Here is a 23,968-nt window from a genome sequence, read left to right as displayed (position 1 = left end):
TCGACATTGTAAACTATGACTTTTTTTCGATATATTATAACTTTTTATGACTTTTTCATCATACAATCCGATGACTATTTGATGAGTTTTCAACGTTATACTATGACTTTGTTTGACAAACTATACTATGACTTTTTTCGACATACTATATCGTGACATTGTTATCACTTTTTGCGACATACTATACTATGACTTTTTCCTTTTTAGGAATAGCCGCAAGTTGAAATTGAACCAGCGGCCGCTGCAGTGAGGACTGAGCCTCTGTACATGGGGTGCACGGTGCACGCTCGACCAGTTGAGCTACTTTTTTATCACTTATTGACATACTATATACTATGACTTTTTTCGACATACCATACTATGACTTTTTTCAATATACTATACTATAACTTTTTCCATTACTTTTTTCGACAAACTATACTATGACTTTATCACTTTTTTCGATATACTATGACTTTGACATGACTTTTTTGACATGCTATGACTTTTCTTTTCAGAAAAACCTTAAAGTATTCTACTTTTATTTAATACATTATTGGTATTATTGAACATTTTAATGAAAATTTGTACTAATTTAAACCATTCCCACTTTTCCAACTATTCTCAATACTTCACCTTTCTTTTTACGCAGTTATGCCAGCAATCCAGTTTAGCTTTAGCAATTTAGCTTTTCAGCATTCAAAAGCATTTTCTGCAGGAAATGCATTTTCTAGTTGTTACAATAATAACCACATGGTTAAGAACATGTTGTGCCTAACCATAGCCAAAGTGTTTTTGTTACATCAACATAACCTTAACATTTTAACAATGCTGTTGTCATTCTGAGTGGATATTGTATGCAAGATCAGAAAGTTTGGCAAAAAAATAAATAAATGTATTACGTTGTGAAGGAAAATGTTAATATGTTCCAATCAGTACTTTGTGACTTGCCAGATACGTCAATTAGTTCCTCATTATGTCGATAGAAAATACTTCATGCAGCATTACTGTTACGTTTCCTAATTCCTCATCCTTGCTCTTACAATTTAGTTGTACAGTATATGAATGTAATTTCTTGAAGACAGGGATGATGTAAAAATATGTGTTGTTTTGGGGTGCTTGCTGAAGAGACTGATGCTGTTCTTCTTCTTGGGAGGACAGTCTCTGTATATATATGTGTTATTTACAGAAAAAGGAAGACAAGAACTTAGTTAGAATCAAACCTTAACTTGGGTATGGCCAGTTGCTGGGTTGCTTTATGCATATGGATGTTCATTGATTCTGGATAAGTATCCAAACATCATAGGGATTTTTCAGAAGCAAAGCTTGGACCTATTAGTAATGAACCCGGGTAATCTTTGAATCTACAGGCGCAGCAGAACAGCCTTTCTCCCTTCCTTGTACACGTGTGAGACAACTGTAGGCCTCTGTAAGAAATCCCACATCCCCAGTGTCAAAGACAACAAATGAATGAGAACAGTGCAGCTCTGAACCATTCAGCTCAAACCCCTCCACCTTACGCTCCACTAAGAGGCTGCTCAGAGTAGAAAGCACACATTAATTAGACTTCTATCTGTACATCTCTGCTTCCCTCAGTTGAGAGAGAGAGACAGAGGAGAGAAAGTGAGAAGAGTGAAAGGAAAAGAGCTGTGTATGAGTACCGGCCTCTCACGTCTGCACATAAGCAGACACCAGTTAATTATTTTTCTTCCTGTTTTTCTTTTTTTTTCAATTCAGCTATGCCTTACAATAAAGACATATCCGAACAAAACCAAAGATATAAAATCAAAAATAAATGTAAGTGAGCAAGAAACGAGGGTGGAGCTTGTGTCTGTGTGTGTGATAGAGAGAGAGAGCAGCCATGTCTCAGCTGGACCTTGCATGTTATTCTGAGAGGAGAAAGCTCTCTTGCGAGAAGTCGAAGGTCAAAACTTGGTCAAAACGACTTGAGCAAAAGTAGCTGAAAACCTCATATGACACCTATCACTTTTCCCAGTTCTCCAGACTGAAGTAAGCACGCTAAACAGGAACAGCCTGTTACAAGAAGGTCAAAACCAGACAGGTTCGTTATACTTACTGTATATGTTTGGCGTGTATCTATTTTAGTTGTAAGAACAGAAATTGAAGACAGTGACAGAAGATAAACGACAAAAGCCTGAGGGGGAAAGACAAAAATTAAAGGGGAGAACCAGTAAGCAATTGCGAAACACATTAAGAGACAGTGATAATGTCAATGCAAGTGAGAAGATAATCACACACACTTGTAGTGTAAATTAAATCAGATTACTTTTTTCGCTGTGATGGTATGACTTTGTGGTGAAATCCTTTGCTGTAAGATGGGAGAAAGCCATTTGTGTGAGTCTATTTACAGTACACACATTTCACAAATTAGTCATGCATGAGCTGGCGGCTTTGGCAGTAAAGTCATTAGCGAGCAAGTGCTGACATTTGTTTAGCAATTTATTCATTCCTAAGGATTCTCATTAATTTCTGCGTATGTTGTTCTACACCGTCCACTCTGAACGTGTAGCACGAGGGTCATGTAAAGACAAAATACATGAAAAGAAAACTATTAAAGAAATGCCTCATCGAAAAAATATAATATAATAATACATTCTACATCAAAACATCAGTGAAGTTTCTTGGTCTCCTTTGATGGAAAAGTAATGTGCTCTGTGTAGTTATGCATATAGTGGTAAGAAGTCCAAACATGTTAGTTCATTAATCACACATAATAAAGTGTGTGTAGTAAATTAGTATCTTTAGGCACCTGGAACACTTCTGTAATTCCCTCCTGCTGTTGTGATGTATTTTCTAGTAACAAAGGTCGCACCAGGCTGCATCTCAGACATAAGTATCAGCACTTGTTTGAAATACTTTACCAGCAGTGCAGTAAGTCACACTTGTCCTTCAGCTATTTAGTCTTTGTAATAGTGATTTAATAATTGTTTTGTTTTATACCATGAAATGGTCTTTTTGACTAAAAAGAACTTGCACCATTGCAGCCTGTGACTCAATCTGACGTCTTTACGGTGTGGCAATAGGATTACAGGTTATAGTAGGTTTTCCTTTTTGAACATGAGGATAGCTGGAAAATGTTGATTGTACTACATTTACAGTGACTCTTTTTTCTCTGCTTTCTTTGCTGATATGCTGTCTTTGCTGCGAGTTAGATGAAAAGACTGATACCAACAGCCAAGTAGCTTAGTTTAGCAGTGAGGTCACTAATCAACAAAAACAGAAGTGTAAAAGAAAAATGTGGGGGTTTATGTGTCAGACTATTTCTTGGCTGGGAGAAGTAACTTTCTGAAGTCTCCGCTGGTTGCCTGGCAACCTCAGGGTGATGACAAGGTTATAGGAAGTTACCGGACCCAGCCAAGAAATGGTCCAGCACATAACCCTCTGTAAAATTGCTACTTGTTGCTTTCACACTTTAGTTTTTTGACAGATTAATAATGTGTTTATTAGTGAGCTTTAGTTGTGCTGGTAGGCAGATGTTTTGCCTTTGGACAGAGTGTTAATGCTAATTTAAGATGCTGGCTGAAGCTTCATATTTAGTGTACATGAGAGTAATCTTCTCATTTAACTCCCCACCAGAGAAGGAATATGCATATTACCCGAAAGTATATTCCTGTTTTCATACAAGAGAATCTGCAGCAACAAACAATAATAACTGAAACATTTAGTTTCATTAATGTTTATTTATACCTTTCAGAGTCATATTTCAAATATATTTTTCCTCTAAAATACTTCAGTACATGACAGAGATATACAACACCCAGCACTGTTTGATACCCCTCTCCCTTTTCTTCCCATTAAAGGTGCATTTCACATTGTTTGCCTTAAAACCTGACAGTCAGCATGTGTACTATCACTGTGACCGATGCACTGTTTCCCAAAACCTACTTAATGTGAAGACAATGCTTGTCACAGTAAGTTACAATAGTCAGGTGCGTTCTAAAAAAACAATTCATACGTTTTTTAAGGCGTATCACTTTTAAGCTGCTTGGTGAAACGATGCCACAGAACACTGCACAGAAACACTGCCATGTGTATTAGTCAAATGTCAAAATGTCCACTGGAGCACTGGGATTCTGTTACTTGTGAACTTGCAAGGTGTGTACCAGGCGTTGATCAGAAGGTAACATTTTTGAATTACTTTTTGGGAAGAACATACTCAATTCAACATCATATTGAAACGTTTGCATTTGAACCCTGTTTTTGGGAAACCAGGGCAAGGGTCACAGCGTTTTTTCAGAAAGGTCATTCCAGTCTCTAAACCAAGGCTGTAATCCCCTCATAAGGTTTTAGGTAACATTACAGGGAAGCATTACCCAGCACTCAGACACTGTTTTATTTTTATTTATTTTTTACATTATCTTATGTCCCACAAAAAAATAAATTAACTTTTGAACATGTACCTCCTTTTATTACTGTTCCCAGTAGGAATATTTAATCTATTGCCACACAGTTGCTCAGTGTATTGGCAGCTTTTGTAGTTAAGAAGGGAACAGAGGCAGAGTAGTTCCAGGTCAATTCCAATCAGGTCAAAACAGTCCAGATAGTATACAGAAGGTGGATTATTAACAGTCAGTTTGTTCTTCCAGTTGTTGTTATCTATGTATGTGTGTACTCTATGTGTACATATGCAGCTATACAGGGACTCAGTGAACAGATGAATGAACATGTTGCTAACAGCAAGTGGAAATGGCCAAGTTGCTTACATTTAGCGGACTCAAACAAGATCCAAAAATTCTGTACCTTTTGGGAATTGCAATTGCAATTTTCATTTTCATCACTAATTCATGTGGTAAACATTTAGCTAGTTGTATTTGGTTTGTCTTTAATCACTTAAAACTGGTTTTCAAATCATCAAGTTAAATCTAGAGGGTGTACCTTGTGAAAGTGTTTTTTTTTTTTTTTTTTTTTTTTTTTTTTACTTTTGGACAATCCATCATGTTATGTTTGCTGGTTAAAAGACACAAAAAATAATTACTTTGAAGTTGAGTTTGGTTCTATTTATGCAGTTTTAGGATTAAATATGTTTTGATGGGCCGTCGGCCTCCTCTTCCACTCAAAATATCAGTCAAATGCATTGCATTTTTGTTGCATGCTGACAGTTGTGCTACATGTCTCACTGTGCTTAGCTACAGCACTGTATGACAATCAGCATGTTTAAGATATGTGTTGGTTTGCTACCAAAGCATGTCACCTAGGACAGATATTTTTTATTATTAACAAAAGATTTTGATTCATTGCTTTTTTAAACATAATTCTGTTATTTTCTACTGAAATAATAAATATCACTTAAATTATGAGTGATGCTTTTAGCATCTGATTCTATTATGGAAGATATAAGCAAACCTCAAATTGTATCTGTCCTAGATACGGCAGGAGCAAAATGAAATGTTGGTAGAGGTGTGATTACACTCACTAATCACTCACACTTAATTATTGTAAAATGGCAATTTCTATACCAACATTAAAATGGTTTGTATTAAACAAAAAAAAAAAATGACGGTTTATGTTCTATTGAAAACAAGGTTTCCCATTTGGACGGGAATCAAGCACTGTTCATGATGACTCACAGCCGACTGTAGTGTGCCAGTTTGGAATAATTTTGTTGATTAATTTTTGTATAAATTAAAAACAAACGTTGCTATATAATACAGAGTCGATGGATACAGTACGAGTTATTTTAATTTTTTGCTTCATCAGTCAACACAATGATACTGGGAAAGCTTAGAAATGGGTTGGATTATTTGTACATGTGTATGTTATGATTTGATATTCTGTTTCAAGGTGGGTGAAATAATGCAATGTCTTCAACTTTAAACTTGAGCTATAAATCGTCATGAAAAGCCATAACACAACCAAAGTGTGTCTGTGTGTAAGGTTGGAAAATAAAACAAAAACGTTACAGACAATATATCTTACGATTTCCACAGTATTCTGTCTGTTAATTTGTGGCTGTCCCATGTCCAAATGCAATGATGAAAATTGTAGTCTTTCCCCTGTTACTACTGCCATTGAACTATGAGGCAATATAAGGAATTGACAGTTAGCACGATGAAATGCCATGCACCACAATGCTTAATGATATTTCTAAAATGTATTTAGTGCTAGTACTGACCCACAGTGTGCTGCTTTAGTGCTGAATAATGCGCATGATATTGTACAACTTAAGCTGATATAAATACCACATGTAGCCAATTCCCTTAGCCGGTAGAAATGGAGGTGTTGCAATGACTGCCTAAAAACAAGCACTTTTTGCTATGCTGTGTTTTGGGAAAATAGCTGGGGCATTTTGAGGAGATTAAAGAAAGTTGGAAATATTATCATCTTCACTGTAGAGATTGCAGAATGAACAAGCTACATTTACAGGAAAGCATGTCAGTCAAGTTTACTTCTAAAATAGTTTGTATCATTCAGGTACAACCTACCATCAGAAGCACTCATCATACCAAAGTAAATGTATGATGGCAGAGATAAAGCAGGAATATTGGGAGCTTGCTTACAGTAGGTAAGTTCTTATAATACACTTCTGTCAGTGGAGCTTCAAAGATTTGTCCAACATGCCTTACACAGCTTTGTGTGAGCTGAAGGCTGGCAATGATATCGTCTGATATTCTACACATCCAGCTTAACATGGAAATTGCCACTCAAACCAGAATGGGCAAGTCAAATAGGCAAATTATTGTGTGTTATGTACTATTTATGATTATCAAACCAGTAATACAATTTGTACCGACCACAATAAAGAAAACAAAAACTAACAAAAAACAAGTGCAATGGTCAAATCAATGTGACATGACAGACAAAAGAACATAAGATGTTTACACGATTTACATGTAATGCACATGATTATGAAACAGATTAGCATACACAAGTAGATCGGTTACTGGAGCAGGGTGAATGTGGAGCTTTCTTGAGTTAAGTTAAAGCGGGATGCAGAAAAGCAAACGTACTATATATCCACTGGATGATTAAAATAGCTACTTTATGAATAGTGCATATAAATTAAAGCTGACAAATTATGAGAAAAGTATCCATTACGATGTGTTTGGGACGGTTTTTCTGCAGACTAAACTGCCATCTTATGCAATTATAAACTATTGTATATAGATATGAGTATTGCTAAACTTTAACAATCCTATCTATGTGATCATGAATAACTGTTTACAATACAGACATTCAACGTTAATTAAACAGTGACATAGAATCGGATATGCAATCCACGCTGCACACTCGCCCGATACTGACAATCTTCTCTGTCTTTCACTCATGTGAAAGAAGTGTATGGGAAATTCATACATGACATTCAATAACCTGCAGACAAAGAAGTATTCAACTGAATTCAATCCAGGCTCTTTTCTGCCCTCACGTACCACACCATGTTTTTCTCAATCTCAATCCGGACATCTGAGTCATGATGTCCAGTGACGTGTGTGTGTGTGTGTGTCTGTGTGTGTGTGTTCAGTATGTGCAAAGAACAGTTGAGGTTTCTATCCAGGCAGTTTGGGTCATCCTTGCATTTCCCTCATCATGCTCAATTCAGATTCTGGATCACAAATCATCTTCTGTTCTTCTCATAAATATTAATATAATACTTTATTACCCAGTGCCCCAGACCTTTATAACGCCATAAACAAAACAAAACAAAAAAGTAAAATATCAAAAACATTGAATTGGTCTGACAAATTGCAACATCACATAAGTAGAATAAAACCCAAAAGAACAGCAGAGGTTGTATAAACGTTGTGCTTCTTTAATTTCACTTTGTAAAGTCCCCCACTGTCCGAGTTGTGTTTAAGTTTAAACTTTGTTATATTTAATATATATAGAGATAAATGTACACGTATAATCCGCGCTGAGGTTTGTCTCTTGTGGCAAGCAGAGGGCAAGCAGAGAGGCTATCAGGAGCACACACTTCTTTTTCCCTCTGTTTCTGGTTCGTCCTTTACTCAGCATTCATTTGTTTATTCGTTCATTCATTCATCAGTTGCTTTTTCTTTGCCTTTCTCTTTGTCCTTCAGTAGCTCCCAAGGTCCTAGCGGTCGGGACTGAAGGGAGACAGTCTTTGTGAAAAAGAAAGATTTTTCCACTTTCTTTCCCTCTCTCTTTCACTTTGTCCCTGGAATCCCTGTTCCCTCGTTTTATTCCCTCAGGTCCTTTGTCATCTTTGGTAGTGTCCGACACTTTGGTGTGTGTCTGGGGAATAGGGTGGAGGGGCCGTTGAGGATTGTGGTTCGAGGGAGTGGAGATACATGAGAGGGTGCATGTATGGATGAAAAAGGTTGATGACGGAGAGGAAAAGGTGACAAAGTGACACACTGACATGGATTAAAGTGAATCTAATCAGATAAATAGAGTGACAAAGCAGAGAATGTGAAGTTCAACTGTCAAAGATCATTAAGTATGTTCACCTTAAATACAGTATGCACGTTAGTTGGTTATACTAAGGTTCTGGGGGGAAATGATCAAAGAATGCAGAAGAATAGAAACTAGACAAAGACTTTGTGTTATCATGTATCTAAGCAAGAAGGATGAAATGGATGCACAAAGGATAGAAAGACATTGAGTGGAGAAGGAAAGACAGGGAGACAGGGAGACAGGTACGCAGACGAAAGGTCAGGGAGAAGGATAGAGGGAGAAATATAAGAGCGTGAGTCAGGGCAGTGTCTGTCACTACAGACAGGTGGTGTTGCAGTGCTCATCATCTGTAGAGTAGCAACATGAAGCAGGAGAGGCCAAAGGTCAGCCAGCTGGCCAATGGGAGGGGGTGTGATCCACCAATCAGAACTATGGAAACAGACAAAAAAACATGAATTCATCCATGAAATACGTACAGACAGGTTTTGCAGTTTTGTCATGACTTTAAAAGGTTCTATAGCAAATACGTGTTTTTGTAATACATTCCTATAATTACAGATGGGCCGAACAGTCATGAGGGCTTCTTACACTTTAGCCATCAATTAATTTATTTTTTACTTATAAGTTATTCTTCTAAGGCTTTTTATCGCTGGCTGATGCAACATTTTACATGTGCAATTAAACCTTTGAACCCTGACACTGATGCTCAGAGTAAGATGTCTGTTGTTGGATTGTAATTCATTCAAATTTGAAAAATATGTACACATTTAGACATTTAACATAGTTATTAATTCCTATTGATTTTACCAATGGTCTAACAATAAAAACATCTCTAAAACATACATCTAGTCATCAAAGTAAAAATTACTTTTATTTTCTCTTCCAAAATGCACTGTATATAAGTCGAATACAAGATGTAAATATCACATATAATTTCTTTCTTTGTCCCTTGCAAAGTGCATTTTTATCAATAACCTTGACATTACATTAACAACAGGCTAAGTAGATAACTGTACATTAATATATTTATCTTTTAGGCCTAAGGCAGTATTTTAAGCCTGAGGCTTACTGCAGAAAGTTCAGTTCAGTTTTCTTTTTTTGTAACACAAAGCATCAATTGAACAAAACCAAACCATGTTACTATTGTTGAAAGCGGGAGGAAGGTTGTAGAAAAATGGCTCTGTGTTTTATGATTCACGTGGAGAAAAGTGAGAAACTGTCAGGGAAGAAAGAAAGAGTTGAGTGGGAAAGAGGGGGCGAGAGACAGAACCAATAATGAGGGGGTGGATGAGTAAACATGTAAGAGAAACAGACATTGATTATTGTAAGTCTACACTTTGCCATGACAACTTTAAGATTTTAATGAGAAACAGAAGTTACAATGGATGTCATCACCACCAATATATGATGGATTTTATTTTATTTTTTTCTGCCTGCAGGTTGTAATTGTTTTTTGCACAGTTAGAAGATACAGTACACACATCTTTTATGTGATTTGACTCTGATAAAACAAACTGCAGGTGTATACATGAGATCGCCTAAGATTTGTAGCTATTTTCTTTTAGGTTAAAATCATAGAAATAAAATGGATTGAATGAATCCATTTCATGTCTATGGATGAAATATTACTTAGACAGAAGCAGTGTATAAAAACATCTCTTCCTTTACATATATACAATGCACTCTCTCTCTTTTCAATGCGCAGCGCTACAAGAATGCAGCAACAAATTTGACATGCAAGCTGCTCAAAGACAGTTTCATAAATAAAAAGTAGGTATTGTATTAAAACGATCAATATGATTTCATATCAAGGTTCCGTCCTCCAGGCAGAAAATCAATATTTATAATAAAACTTTGATCCATACGCAGCAGACACACACACTCCCACACGCACAAACATTCCCATGGTTTGGGGGGAACAGAAACCGATTAAAGTAGAAAACGTTTTTAATCTTACAGGTCTACACATCATACATCTATCTGTTCTGTCATGGAATTATAATGGAGATAGTAAGATATTAGATTTTTGTGGGCGTATACAATGTATTTGCATGTGTTGGTGTACGTGTGTTTGTGGGTGGTTCCATGAATGTCATAGTACAGACAGCTCAGACGCATTTTAATCCAATCACATAAATCTGAGCCTCTAAACCTGCTTCTTTGTGCTGCACTGCACTATAACCAACAACAACAAAAAAATCACTGTTTAGCTAGCAATATCCAAACAGTAGTCTAGCAATAGTCAAACATTTAAAATCACTATGCAAACTTTTAATGTCAGTGCCCATTTGATCTTGCGTAGCTACTTCCTTGTTTAAACTTGAGCTGTTCCTGTGTAAAGATTTTTTTAAGTACGTTATTTGGTAAGTTCCTAGAATATGATGACAGGAACAACGTAATAGAAAGCAATAAAGAGATGATGAGGCAACTCCTTCAATGGAGAAAAGAGAATACAGTAAAACGTAAAACAGTAAGAGCCAAGCTCACCTTCCAACACCTCCTCTCCGAACACACAACTGAGCCATGTAGAGCTCTGTGATTTATGCAGGCCATGTTGCACCAAACATGTCAGAGGCAATCATCACTCAATCATCTTAATTTGTGGAGGACCGTAGGAGAACAGTCCCCTGTGCATGCATATAGTTAACCTTAAGTGTGCATGTAAGTGTTAGAATGCATATACTGCAGTTTTCAAATGTGCGTATTTGTGAGCATCCCTGTGTGTGTATATATGCTTACAGTCTCCACTTTAAACACTTGCGGGTGGATGCACATGTACAGTACATGTGTCTGTGAGTATATATCCAGTGTGTGGGTGTATGTGTGTGACAAATGTGAGATGCATCAGCTGGGTGATGCTGCCAGTCTCACCTCCCTCTACATCCTGTGAAATGCATAGAGCAGCAGGAGAAATGAAGTTAATGTATTAACTTAGGTTTGGGAGCAAGGCCACGCCTCAACCACACCTGAATTTCTCTCTCTCTCTAACTTTCTCTCTCTCTCTCACACACACACACACACACACACACACACACACACACACACACACACACACACACACACACACACACACACACACACACACACACACACACACAAACACCTAGCCATGTGACAGTTTGCTGATCAAATCTTCTATTGATTGTATGTGCTGCTTTGTACTTGTATATTCAAATGCACCATCTCACCATACATGTCTGCTTTAAGATATTTGTCATTTAATTAGCCTCTATATCTATCTATCTATCTATCTATCTATCTATCTATCTATCTATCTATCTATCTATCTATCTATCTATCCAAACACTGTATGAAGACAGCCTATACTGTATGAGATTCTGTATTAAGTGTAATTGGAGGTATTGTATATGATTTGATTCCATCATACTTGGCAAACAGGAGTTTAAGGAGGAGGAGTTTAATCCTTCTATAATCCTTATTCATCCACACCTTACTCATCTGTATATCTCTGTATATATACTGTCTGTTTATATAAGGGTGTTTATTGTGTAAATATGTTTGTATTATTACTATTATTATTATTATTATTATTATAACTAATTCTATTTTTTTCTATTTCTTATACTTTATGTATATTTTTTCTCCTATGTCTACTTAATGTGTATTTGTGTTATTCTATATATATATGTGTGTAATTTTTTTTTCTTTTGAGCTGTTGTAGCACAGGAATTACCCCAGTGTGGGATTAATAAAGTCTATCTTATCTTATCCCCAAATACCTCAAAAACACCATGGTGGCAAAATTTGTACACAAGACAGACACATTTCCTTCAGTGGCAAAGACTCTTCAGTCTCCTGTCTGATAATTACCCATCTGTCTGCACTGTATGTCTCTGCCTGCACAAAACCTGCAGGACACAAAAGCACACACACGCAAACTCGGAGAGCTCAAGAGCTTTCCTCTTCCTGTTTACACCTTCATCTATTATTCATTCCATCCGCCAGAATCTTTACATGCACATATGTGTGAAATTGCACAAATACGCAGAGGTCTCACAGCTGGAAGTTGAGAAGGTAAGTTACTAATTTTTGCTGTTTTATTTTAATGCTTTCTTTGTATTAGGTCCTAACAATAAAAAAGTGAACACTACCATGCAGGTACTTGCCACATGCTGCATAACATCTAGCTTATTGTACTAAAATCTGTACACAATATCTATTGCACATTGAGTTGATTAAAATTAGTTGCAAGCGACATGTTACAAACTACACACGTTTTTAAATGGTAAGATTACTTTTCAGTATAAGCGAGTCCAGTGGCTAATGCCGAATAACGTTACTGTATGTCAAATTACTATAATTGGTTAAACAATGGTTAAAAGATCACTTGTGTATTCGAACAAAAATCAAATGTTTATTTTACCATCGTAACGGTCATTACTATGGTAGAATAAACATTTGATTCTTGTTCGGTTTCACAGTTTTAAAGTGTCCCCATTTCACCCAACAGCAATGGCAGTGTACAATATGAGAACAGTGCCAAGTAGCTGTTGTTTTGCGTGTCTGTAGACAGAGATAATGCAATGAAGGCAATTATAAGAATTTAATGATGTTTATGCGCCTGTGTGTGTAGGGGGTGTGTGTGTGTGTGTGTGTGTGCATGTTTGTATGCACGTCTTGGCTGGCAGAGGGCAGCTGTAGCTAAACTGCTGGCAAGTTTTAATTTTATATTCTCTTTCTTCTTTTAGTTCTTGGACGGTTTCTCCATCCATTTCCTTCCCTCTTTTTCACACACACACACACACACACACACACACACACACACACACACACACACACACACACACACCACACACACTTTCAGTCACTCTCCTTCTTTGACCTTTTCTCTATCTCTGTCTCCTCTCCACACCTCTACCCTTTAGGCTATTTGAGTCTCTCTCCATACACTTACATGGACATGGACTCATTCCCTGTAACTCACTTGTTTTTCTCTCTGGTTCACCCTTAAGGCAGAGTGGACCGTCACAAACAGTATTTACAAGTAGCAAAATAGTATTCTGGTTCTATTCATTCTATTTTATGATCAGATAGCTTGGTTTGACTTCTCAAGCATGCCAGCATGAGCAGTGTGGATAAATTGCGGTCATTTAATGGAGTAAAACAATTCTCCTGGTGGACTGATGCCTAGCCACTATTAGATCCAGTTGTGTAACTCTTTCTCTCGCTGCACAGACATTCCTGTCTTACTCATTCTCCTTCACTCATGCTCCTTTTCTCTAAATCCGTATCATTACTAGGGTTGGGTACCGTAACTCGGTGCCAATAGGGAACCGGTGCTGACGTATACGAACGAAAAGTTTTGGTGCCTCATTTCGGTGCTCGACTTTACACTACACCTGACAGCATGTAACGTTAGCCTACCTTTAGCTAGCAGCTGGATTAATCACGGTTAAAATGCTGAAAGCTAACATTAAACAGTGTAAAGTGTGACTGTATTTCACTGTGGAGGACTTCAACAGCGGGATGTAACAGTCTGCTCTGCAGCGCAGCAGCTGCCGTTGTCGCAATTCATAGATATACAGTATGTTTATATGGTCGGAATTAAACAACACAGACGGTGCGTTCACTTGCAGCTGCCGTTGTCGGAATTAAACTACACAGACGGTGCGTTCACTTGCAGCTGCCGTACTCGGAATTAAACAACACAGACGGTGCGTTCACTTGCAGCTGCCATTGTCGGAATTAAACAACACAGATTCACTTAAAACAGGTAGCCTCGTGGTGCATTCACAGTAATTGTAAAATACTCTTTTCCCATCTGGGGTTCAACAGCAATTTACTGGTGAAATAAGTTATTGTTATAGTTATTACATTATTATTAAATCTTTAATTTTGACCATGGCATTAGCAATAAACAAGTCACTGACTGTTGTTTACTACCCTTATTTTTTTTTCTTCTTCTTTTTTTTTTTTACTTTATTGAAAAGTACCGGTTCAGGCACCGTTTAGGCACCGGCACCGTTTTAAAAGTATCGATTTAGCACCGGAATCGAAAAAAAACCAAACGATACCCAACCCTAATCATTACACACTTTCTCTCTGGCCTCTCTTTTTCTCTACAGGGTAAATAACATAAGATGATGAGCAGTGTGCCGAGGTTTACGGATAATAATGGGTGGATGGCTAATAGAGAACAGAAGGTAAGAGGGAAAGAGAGGTGTGTGTGGAGGAGGCAGCGGGGGTTTGGTGTGGAAACTTAAGAGGATGAAAAGATAGAGGGGAATGTGAAGTAAATAAAATGATAGAGGCAAAGGAGGGACCACAAATGACGACAAGACTTCCAAATCTCCTCCATGCCGGTGCCCTGGGGTGTCCACCTGTTATCGTACAGCACCCACTGACAACATTTTTTCTCTGTGCCATATTCCCACACCTATCATTCACTAAAGAGGCAGTTTAGTTATCTTTCTCTTGGTCCTTTTAAAACCATGTCTCTAGTAATTCCCTTCTCTGCTACCCCTCAATTTATTTCTTTTCAGTTAAAATCAATTCAGTTTCCCACTCCCTATTGTACTTTCTGTCAACCTGAACAAACTGGAACTTTCCTGCACACGGTCTGGGAGTGTGAACAGGTGCATGAGTTTTGGAATAAAACAACATCAATAATATCTGATGTGATAGGATGTTGAATTCCTACTGACCCGATTGTTTTGTTACTTAACGACGACTCTAAATTATACCTGCTTGGGAGACAGAGGAAAATTTGGCTAGCCGGCTCAACCGCAACCAAGAAAATGATCGCTCAGCGCTGGCTCCCACCTCACTCATTTTGTATAAAACAGTGGTTGGCGTATTTTCTAGCAACCAGGTCTCATGGCAGTTTGTGTAAATGTGACGTTATTTGAATCTATTGATCTATTGATTGAGATGTTTTTTTCGGTTTAATCTATTCTATCAATAGATTAAGAATAACGTGGACATTTACACAAACTGCCGTGAGACCGGGTTGTTTCTAGACATAGTTAAGCTTGAACTCTCTACAGCAAGGATTAACAAAGCCAAGTCATTGACTATCAACCTATGGGCAAACGCAGCAACACAAATATCAGACATAATGACCTCAGCCCCACAAGAAGAGGAGAGTGATCAGGCAAGGTGTGATTTCTGTTTGTTTGTTTGTTTTGTTTTTCTTCGAGACCGCAGAGGGTGGGGGGTGGGAGAGGGTCTTTGTTCTTGTTCAAGTTGTGTTTCTTTGTTCTGTGCGCCATCAGACATTACCTGTCACACCTTGTGGAATTTGTTTTGTATGTCTGAAGGTGCTAATAAAAAATGTATAACAAAAAATAAATCAACTCAGTTTAATACAGCTCTGTTTCAGCTTCTTAGCTGGTGCTTTATTGGCATGAAAAAAAGCTATCAACTTTGTAGAACTTTAAGTATCATATGGCCTTCCTTATTTTAGTTTCCTCAAAAGTGCCTTCACAGAGAAAAAGTTAATCACAGATGCTCCTTTGTGTTTCTCTGGGTGTTTATGTCTATCTTACCTGTCTTACCTGCGCTGGCTACAGTGTTCTCCTGCTTGCACTTCCCTATGGTGATGGACACGTCGTCAATGGCAATATCCCCCTCGAAACTCGGGCCTCGAATTCCTTCAAATACAATCTGTTTAGGGAAAAGACAGATGGATGCTGGGTGAGTATATGACACAATATACAGCATATTTGGTGAGATACTGTACTAATAATGAGGATAAATGTCTGACAAAATTACTATAGTAAATAAAAATTTTCCAGTCTTTAACATCTCAATAAAAAGACTGGTGATGATTAAACACTTTCATTTTAGATTAAACATAAAATATCTCAAACTGCTCAAATGAATTAATTAAATGGTACTGCCTTTTTAAAAAGACATACTTGAACATTATTTAAACAAACAGCACAGAAGTATCTTCAGTATTTAGAAGTTGGGTTCTTATCCCATAATGACTTGTCGACCCACAACAACAAAACCAAACAGGGGACTCATCTGAAAACTTTCCAGACGACTTCCCCATCATAGCCACCAGCCATCTGGTTTTGACTGACAGCCTAATTACTGTGGTGTACCGAGGCACCCAGCTAATCAAAAACCAGGCGTATTCTGTGTGGAATATGAGGAGAGAAAAAGCAAATAAACAAGCAAACTTTGTCGCTCCAAAATAACAACAAAAGCAACTCTCAAGACTATGGTTGTTATTGGCTTTAACTGCAGACTTTGGCGCTTCATACTGTTTATTTTTAAACATGATAGCCAAAGCGCTTGCTGTGTAATCATGTCTGAGGGACTTTCAATCCGACAGTAATAATGGCTCATTTGAACTGTTAAGTGGCTTCTACACAAATGCGCTCCATGCAGAAATCGGTGCGTGGGCTCACATATAGCTATATTTTCCACTACATCTGCCAACTAGCCCCTGAGAAAGGCAGTTAACCCTCAAGTTATCACAGACAGATACAGGAGCAGGTTTGACAGAGTGTATGAATGTGATGCTGATGGAAAAATTGCCAGCATATACAAAGTAGTATGCCTGTATATATACATGACAAGAGAGCAAGGTTAACGGGGGGGTGCCAAATATGCATGACTGGCCACACTTTAAGACCTCCATCTGTTAACACCAATGTGCTGTGCTAGAGTATCAACAGAGTATTTAACCAAATAAACAGGCAGAACAGACCTGTCAATTTGTGTGCAAATATATCAAGCTATACCAAGGCCGCGTTCAATTGTTCCAGTTTTGACACAGAGGAGAAAAGCCTGACCCACACCCCATACTGAGAAAATGAAAGGTGGAGAATGGCAAAGCAAACACCACGGTAACCATATTGCACTGCTGGGGCGTTCCATTACCTGTGGTTTAATCTGCAAGTGTTGCTGTTAGCGCCAAACAGTGATGTCAGTTTGAAGTATCAAACTGAAATTCATGGGGCAGATACCAATAACCTCTTCATTGCCGTGGACAAGGATCAGCATGACTGTGTGCATGTAAAGTAATTTCTCCAGTTCACGTCAGTGCAGTGTAATCACAAAAAGCCAAGTTAAAGGTGAATAAAGAAGGATGATGGAAATTGATAATTCTTTAAATGTCCCTCACCTGCTAGGATCAACCTCTGGCTCAGTTACAAGCTCTTACTCGAGAATCAGCAGACATTTGTTTTCCTCTGTTTACTTAGCCTGCCAGTGTGACCTCTACCATACTGACCAGGACATACTGCGGGGGATGTTATGGCTGAAGCCACAGCATGGCTCGTCTCCTAAGGCTCTACAAACTTGCACAAGTGTATGTACTGTACAAGTAGCCTAAACACATTTCCTGCCGTTTCTCTTTCTGCGTCTCGCGCTGTCCTCCAAATGGAGAGCTCAATAAAAAACATTCATAAAGGTGAGGGAAATACAAGAGCAGTGCCACCTCTTTCAACACTTGCTTTTCAATTTTGTCCCTGGGCAAAATTGACTGTATAAATAAAATAATTAGAAGAACCTTGAAACTGATTGTGTGACGGCTCCTAGGCCTCGAGACCTATTAAGTCCCTTTGGGTGCTGGGATCTGGGGATTGGCTAATAAGGACTGATGATTGACACCTGGATGAACTGATTGCTCACATGTCCATAAATAGGAGTGCCTGGGCAGTCACTCTTCCTCACTCCCTCCTCAAGTTGCTTGGTTTGTTTGGACTTTGGGTCGAGTTACTTTTGCGTTCTAACATTGCTACACCTACACACAACCATACACTACACACATTACTGATAAACTGATAGCACGTTTACCTTTGTTTATTTAACTAAATTTGATTTAATTGAGCAAACGTGTGTTCTCCATATTTTGTCATACCTTTGAGCCAGGTCATGATCATGTGGAGGGAGAAAGAGCAGAAGTGCAGCAGCACAGGCTGGATGGGTTTAGCTACTCGGCTCATTTGTGTTATTTAAATTACTAGAGGGAGGGAAGCTGTGAGGGAATTCACGGGGTAGTAGACAATAGAGGCTAATTGGTCAAAAGGCCATGGCCATCTAATTTATAAACGCTATGTGCTGTTTCTTTACTTTTATTTATTCATTTATTTATTTACTTTCTTCCTCAAGTCCTATTCTTTGTGTAAATTTGTGTCACTAATACAACCAGCCTAGCACACTACGGGATCCCTATAGCCAAGCAAAAACACACATGCCTACAAACGCACCTACAGTGGCACTTATCTGGAGATACGCATGGCTGCCTCAGCACGACTACATTAAACAAGATGAAACACAGACACCAGATTGTTGTATAATTAAAGACAATGAGAAAAATAATTGGGAGAAGGAAGCCCAGAGACTAACACCGGCCTTGACACACAAACAGAACAACAGCACAAATAACCGTCCCCCTATAACCACACAGTCACACCATGTGTACTAATTTTCTCTAAGCTATCAAACAAAATGGCACAGCACAAAGCAATGCAATATCCTGCTAGCAAACATAGGGTGCCAACATAATGATATTATTTTTTTTCTTGAAAGGCTTAGAGAAACAGGCCTGTGCCCTTTCATTTAATGTTCACTGCTGACTAGCGGAAGTGTGAGTAGCCAGTGCCAGCAGTGCCTCAAACATTACTGCTGGGCACTGGGTTGAAGTGTATATCTCAGTGTTAAAAACAAAATAGGTTTATTGTGTGGCATCAGAGTCTTTAAATAAAATGTAAGGTTGCTTGATTTACAGTCGTGGAACACTTTAGGATTTATATTAACTATTGAGATATATATATATATATATATATATATGACATATATATATATATATGACATATATATATATATGTGTACTCTATACACGATGTGATTGGCCTGACCAAAATTTGGTTTTTCCAGCTCGCAAGTTAATGGAGAGTGCCTAGACCCCCCTGGCTGCAAAATAAATTTGCTGCCACTAGGGTGCATCTAGATTTCTAGTCTAATAACCTACTGCACTTAAAAGTAGATTACCAAAGGATGCTTTTTTTTTTAAATCCACATGGTAGCTTGGACAACTCTCTAAGTGCTAAAGGTCATGAGATTGTGGGATGTGAAAATGGGGTAATGGGCCATTAAAAGCTGCTGCTATATCTAATGTCCCTGATATTTAACTATGACATTTACCAAATACTCAAGATACATCATCACGTTTTGGAAAGGTAGACTACAAAATTTCTTCCTAGTAAAATATGAGTAGAATTCACCAAATTCCCTCCCATCTAGTCATAATAGTGCATAACGTGACATGTGTGTGTGTGTGTGTGTGTGTGTGTGTGTGTGTGTGTGTGACTACATGATCAAAGGGTGTTCAGTAAAGTGTCAGGTTGGAGTTGTGAATGTGTCGTTTTGTCGAGCCTTGTAACCTTTAATGTTTCCATTGATGTGCTGTCCATATACCAGAGGGGACACAGCCGTGAGAGAGAGAGAGAGAGAGAGAGAGTGTGTGTGTGTGTGTGTGTGTGTGTGTGTGTGTGTGTGTGTGTGTGTGTGTGTGTGTGTGTGTGTGTGTGTGTGTGTGTGTGTGTGATGTACAGAGACAGCTTTGAAATACCGGTGCAGAGGAGAGTCATTGCAGTGTGAGGCACAGAAATGTGGGTTGGCCTGGTTTCCAACAAGCCCCCTAGGAACACAGATGGCCTCTGGGTAATCCACAGAGGAGCGAGTGGGGACACAAATAATCTACTACAACATGTTACCTCATTTTTTTCTTTTTTTGTAACTCCATTGATTTTATGTGTACATGTAATTTGTGCTTTATACTTTGGTCTCAGTGAACAACCACTTTAAAGGCCACTTCACTCTGATTATTTTAGATTTTAGACAGGAACATGATTGGCAAGCTTGCAGAAGTGAGAAAGATGGCGTTTCCTTGGAACAATAAAAGCATGCAGCAACAGCAATCACTACGGATATAATGATTGACAATGTAGTAGTGGAGACATTTTTTTAAAGTGTATGGGCAGTGTTTGGTTTCCCCTAAATATGCAATGAACCAGAATCAAGAGCAGAGAAGCTCATATACAGCGGCAGTTTACCATTTGAATATACACAGACAGTAATGACGGCCAGCAGACAGTAAATAAATTCAATTCTAAAGATTCCTTATCGGTTTGCTCTCCCACTGTTTACAATAAAAGCTTGGTATAAATGCAAGCCATCGGCTGGGCTACAACTATTTTAGAGAGGGTTGAAAGGAAGCTGTTCTCAAAAACATTATTACTTTTGTTGGAGGGACCACAAAGAGATGGGAAATGCAGAGGCGAGTGGCAGCACCTCAAAGGCCTTCAGTGTATGCAGTCAGTGAGCTGTGCACAGGACTAGAAAGTTTGTGTTCTCCATGGACATGCTCTCAACATGAAGGAGAAATGAAACAATCATCAATATGCAGTCACTCCTGCACTCTGTGGAACAAAATAATATTTACTTCAAAAAGCAATCCTCTGCGAAATTAACTAAATATGAAAATCGTTCAAAGGGGAAATTTGACATAACAGATAATGGACACGGCAATGTTATCTCTGTTAATTTTTCTTGGTAAATGTAGTTAGTGGTTAATGGTTTCTTCAATTGTAAACATTAATCTGTAAAGCACTGTACTTTACATTATCTTGAGTATTCAGCTCCAGGCCAGTTAATAGTACCCTGACGTGCAGGATGGTTTTACACAAAACCTTTAAAAAAAGCGTTATTGAAAACTGTTTGGAAAAGGGCAAGTACTTAAAAAAATACTTGGCATGTGATTGGATGAAGCCTATGTCTATCACCGGCTAAATTCAACCAATCAGACCAATGGATCATGTGTCATTTTCTTTACTACCAGCAGAGCCAGTTGGTAAATCAAACTCTTGCCGAAGCCAGTCAAGGCAAGAGCAAAGACATCTTCAGTGCCATTTTTGCTCTTTCTTTCAATAAAGAAAAACTCTCCAGTTCTGATATAACTGATGCTTAGGAGCACATACCTGTACGCTATCAGTCGCCTCTCACACACACCAAAACCATGCCTGTAGCTGTCAGTACTGTAAAAATACCAATTGGTAAAATAAACCTAATAGAACCATTCTTTACAATTTCAAGAAAAGAAAAAGAAAGAAAAGGAGAAAAGGAGCTAAACAGCAAAACACAACAACAGCAATTGTGTCAGGTAATTCCCAGCTCAATCATTATTATTGATTGAAAGGAAACCAGCACTCCCCGGAGACAGAGAGAGATAGAGAGAAAAGGAAAGAGTCAGATAGAGAATGGGGGAAGGCAAGGCAGCTGGACCAAACAACAGCAACAGAGGGTGGTGGTCAGAAAGGCATCGATGACAGCTGAAAGAGAGTAGGGAGGACGGGTCAAGAGATAAAACCCAAAAGAGACAGACAGGTATGAAGTAGAGAGATAAATGGGGTTCACTCTTCTTATTTCATTTTGTCAGGCCCTAGGGGAGCCCGATACATACAGTAACCGAAAGTAGTAAGAAAGAAGAAAAAGTCAGAGTGATGTCTATCAGATCGCCTCCTCTGGCTGGTGCTAACAACTCTATTTGTTACACAGCAGCAGTTTGTATGCGTGTATGTGTGTGTGTGTGTGAGAGAGAGAGAGAGAGAGAGAGAGAGAGAGAGTGTGTTAAACAAAAATAAAAGCAAACTGAAGAACTTAAATACCTCTTAAAGTAATTGTAAAGGTAAACATACTATGAGCTGAATTTAAATGATTAAACTAAAAGTATATATATGAAATGAATTGATCTCAGTTGTTGCTTCAACTCTACACTCAACTGTATAAGCTTATTTCATATATTTTCTCTCATTATATCATACAGGGTGGTGTAGGTTGACAGAAAAAAAGAAAAAGGGGTAAAAGTAAAAGTTCTGACAGAAATTGTTAACCAAATCTGAAAAAATTATGTGCTGAGCCCAGGCCTGGCACCAGAGTAAAATTACTAAGGGGGCAGGTAAAAATTGGAAGGGGGTGATTTTTTTTTTCCATATGTAATGTTAGGTAAGCTGATGTTAGAAACTGCTACCTTGACGGTGTAGTGTGTTCCTCCATATACGGCTGCTACACAAAAGTTACGTCCAACTAAGATGTGTAGCCTATCGCTGGACTGTGATAGTACGTGTCCATTATCAGCGTAATTTCCCCACTTCCCATTCATTTCTATGGGAGCAGCCGTGCAATGCATTCTGGTAGCGTCGCGGGGACTTTGGAGAAGTGGGGCGTCGATTCGCCTGCTCCTCATTTGCATAAAGTTGAATCCAGCCAACTTTATGCAAATGACAAGCGGCCGGCTTGTTTTGCCGCCTCTCAAAAGCTGACGAAAATCTTTTAAACTGACCTTTGTCGATCTGAAATTAAGACAAATTCAGCAATTGCAAGGCCTATTGTTGTTTTTTCTGAACTATTTTTGTAAAATACGAGATTGTATTCCGAACGTACATTATAGTCGGTTTTGAAATTCGGGAGCAGCCAGCCCCACGTGACTCGTTCGTCCAATCAGCTCCAGCCATCGTGGTTGTAGGAGGGTGTAGACTGTTTTCTTTGCTTGTCAGTGGTCACTGAAGAGAAACTGGTGGCAAGCTCCCTAGTGTGCAATGCTGGGAAGCGGGGCGATCCCATCCGTGAAAACAACGCGTACATGGACATGTACCCTTAACTGTATGATTGATGGCTGCTGCAATGATACGTGCGAGCTGGGCATTCCTCGTCATCAGATGAAGATTCCTCATCAGATTAAAATGACGGGTCATTGATCTCTCTCTGATCCGAATCTCCATCACTCATGTCCAAATCTAGCTTTCTCTAGCTTCTGATAATGCAGCTGCCTTGACAGAAGACATGTAAACAATACACGTTGCTAGGCTACGTGGCCGTGGGCAGCAGTTTTGATAAGGGGGTTAAAGACATAGACTAATGATGGGATTACATTGTTAGTAGTTGAAAGCTCCCTGCAATAAAGAGGCCATGGAGACCTTGTAATAGTTATTGTGTTGCTGTGTTTGTACATTTTATGGATGTATAATGTTGAAACAAGGGGGCAGAAAATAAAACTGAGGGGGCAAAGCCCCCTTTTGCCCCCTCATGGCGCCGGGTGCAGCTGAGCCTCCGGTTCAGTTTACTTAATACTGGGATTTCTGTACGACCCTCAGTGGATTTCAACATTGTGTCATCATTACAAGACAGTACAGGTTGTCCCACCAACCAGATAAGACTACTGCAACAGAATTCAATGATTAATAAGTGTTCAGCCAGAGACAGATCCTGTGATAAGATGTATTTTACACTATAGACCTTTTCACAGTATTTTGACTTGCCATTGCAGGAAAAGCGCTGGTGATACACATTTTGTTAACGATGGCTCAGTTCCATTTAGTTTCCTAGTAAGCCATGACAATGAGCCAGCATGAAGATTATGTCGTCCGGTGACTTTTGCGTGCAGAAAAGAAAAAAGTCTAGATAATTGCCTCTTCTGAAGAGTCCATCATGTTTTTTAATCCTATGTGTCCTCCATGGTTACCATGGTGGCTACTAGCAACTGCGTGGGGGAGGGGTGGGGGCGTGTGCACGATCACGTAAGGCTTGTATCATGTGGACATGCAGACAGTGTTGTTTTTGTTACTTAGAATTCCTCATG

At 38.6% G+C, this 23,968-nt stretch overlaps 1 protein-coding gene across 1 annotated transcript in view; it reads right to left on the bottom strand.

Moving 5' to 3' along the window:
- Nucleotides 1–6,484: 6,484 nt before the first annotated feature.
- Nucleotides 6,485–23,968, bottom strand: part of mdga1 (MAM domain containing glycosylphosphatidylinositol anchor 1) — a 189,392-nt gene continuing 171,908 nt past the window's right edge. Inside the window, exons 17-18 of the mRNA XM_028586466.1 lie at nt 15,861–15,978; nt 6,485–8,781 (exon numbers count right to left, since the gene is read on the bottom strand). Coding sequence (XP_028442267.1) covers nt 8,696–8,781; nt 15,861–15,978 — 204 coding nt within the window. The 3' untranslated portion in view covers nt 6,485–8,695. The remainder of the gene's footprint in view (nt 8,782–15,860; nt 15,979–23,968) is intronic.

Source organism: Perca flavescens, chromosome 1 (genome assembly GCF_004354835.1).
Source record: "Perca flavescens isolate YP-PL-M2 chromosome 1, PFLA_1.0, whole genome shotgun sequence".
Taxonomy (NCBI): domain Eukaryota; kingdom Metazoa; phylum Chordata; class Actinopteri; order Perciformes; family Percidae; genus Perca; species Perca flavescens.
Note: the sequence above shows the minus strand (reverse complement) of the source record. Positions and strands in the feature narration are given on the sequence as shown.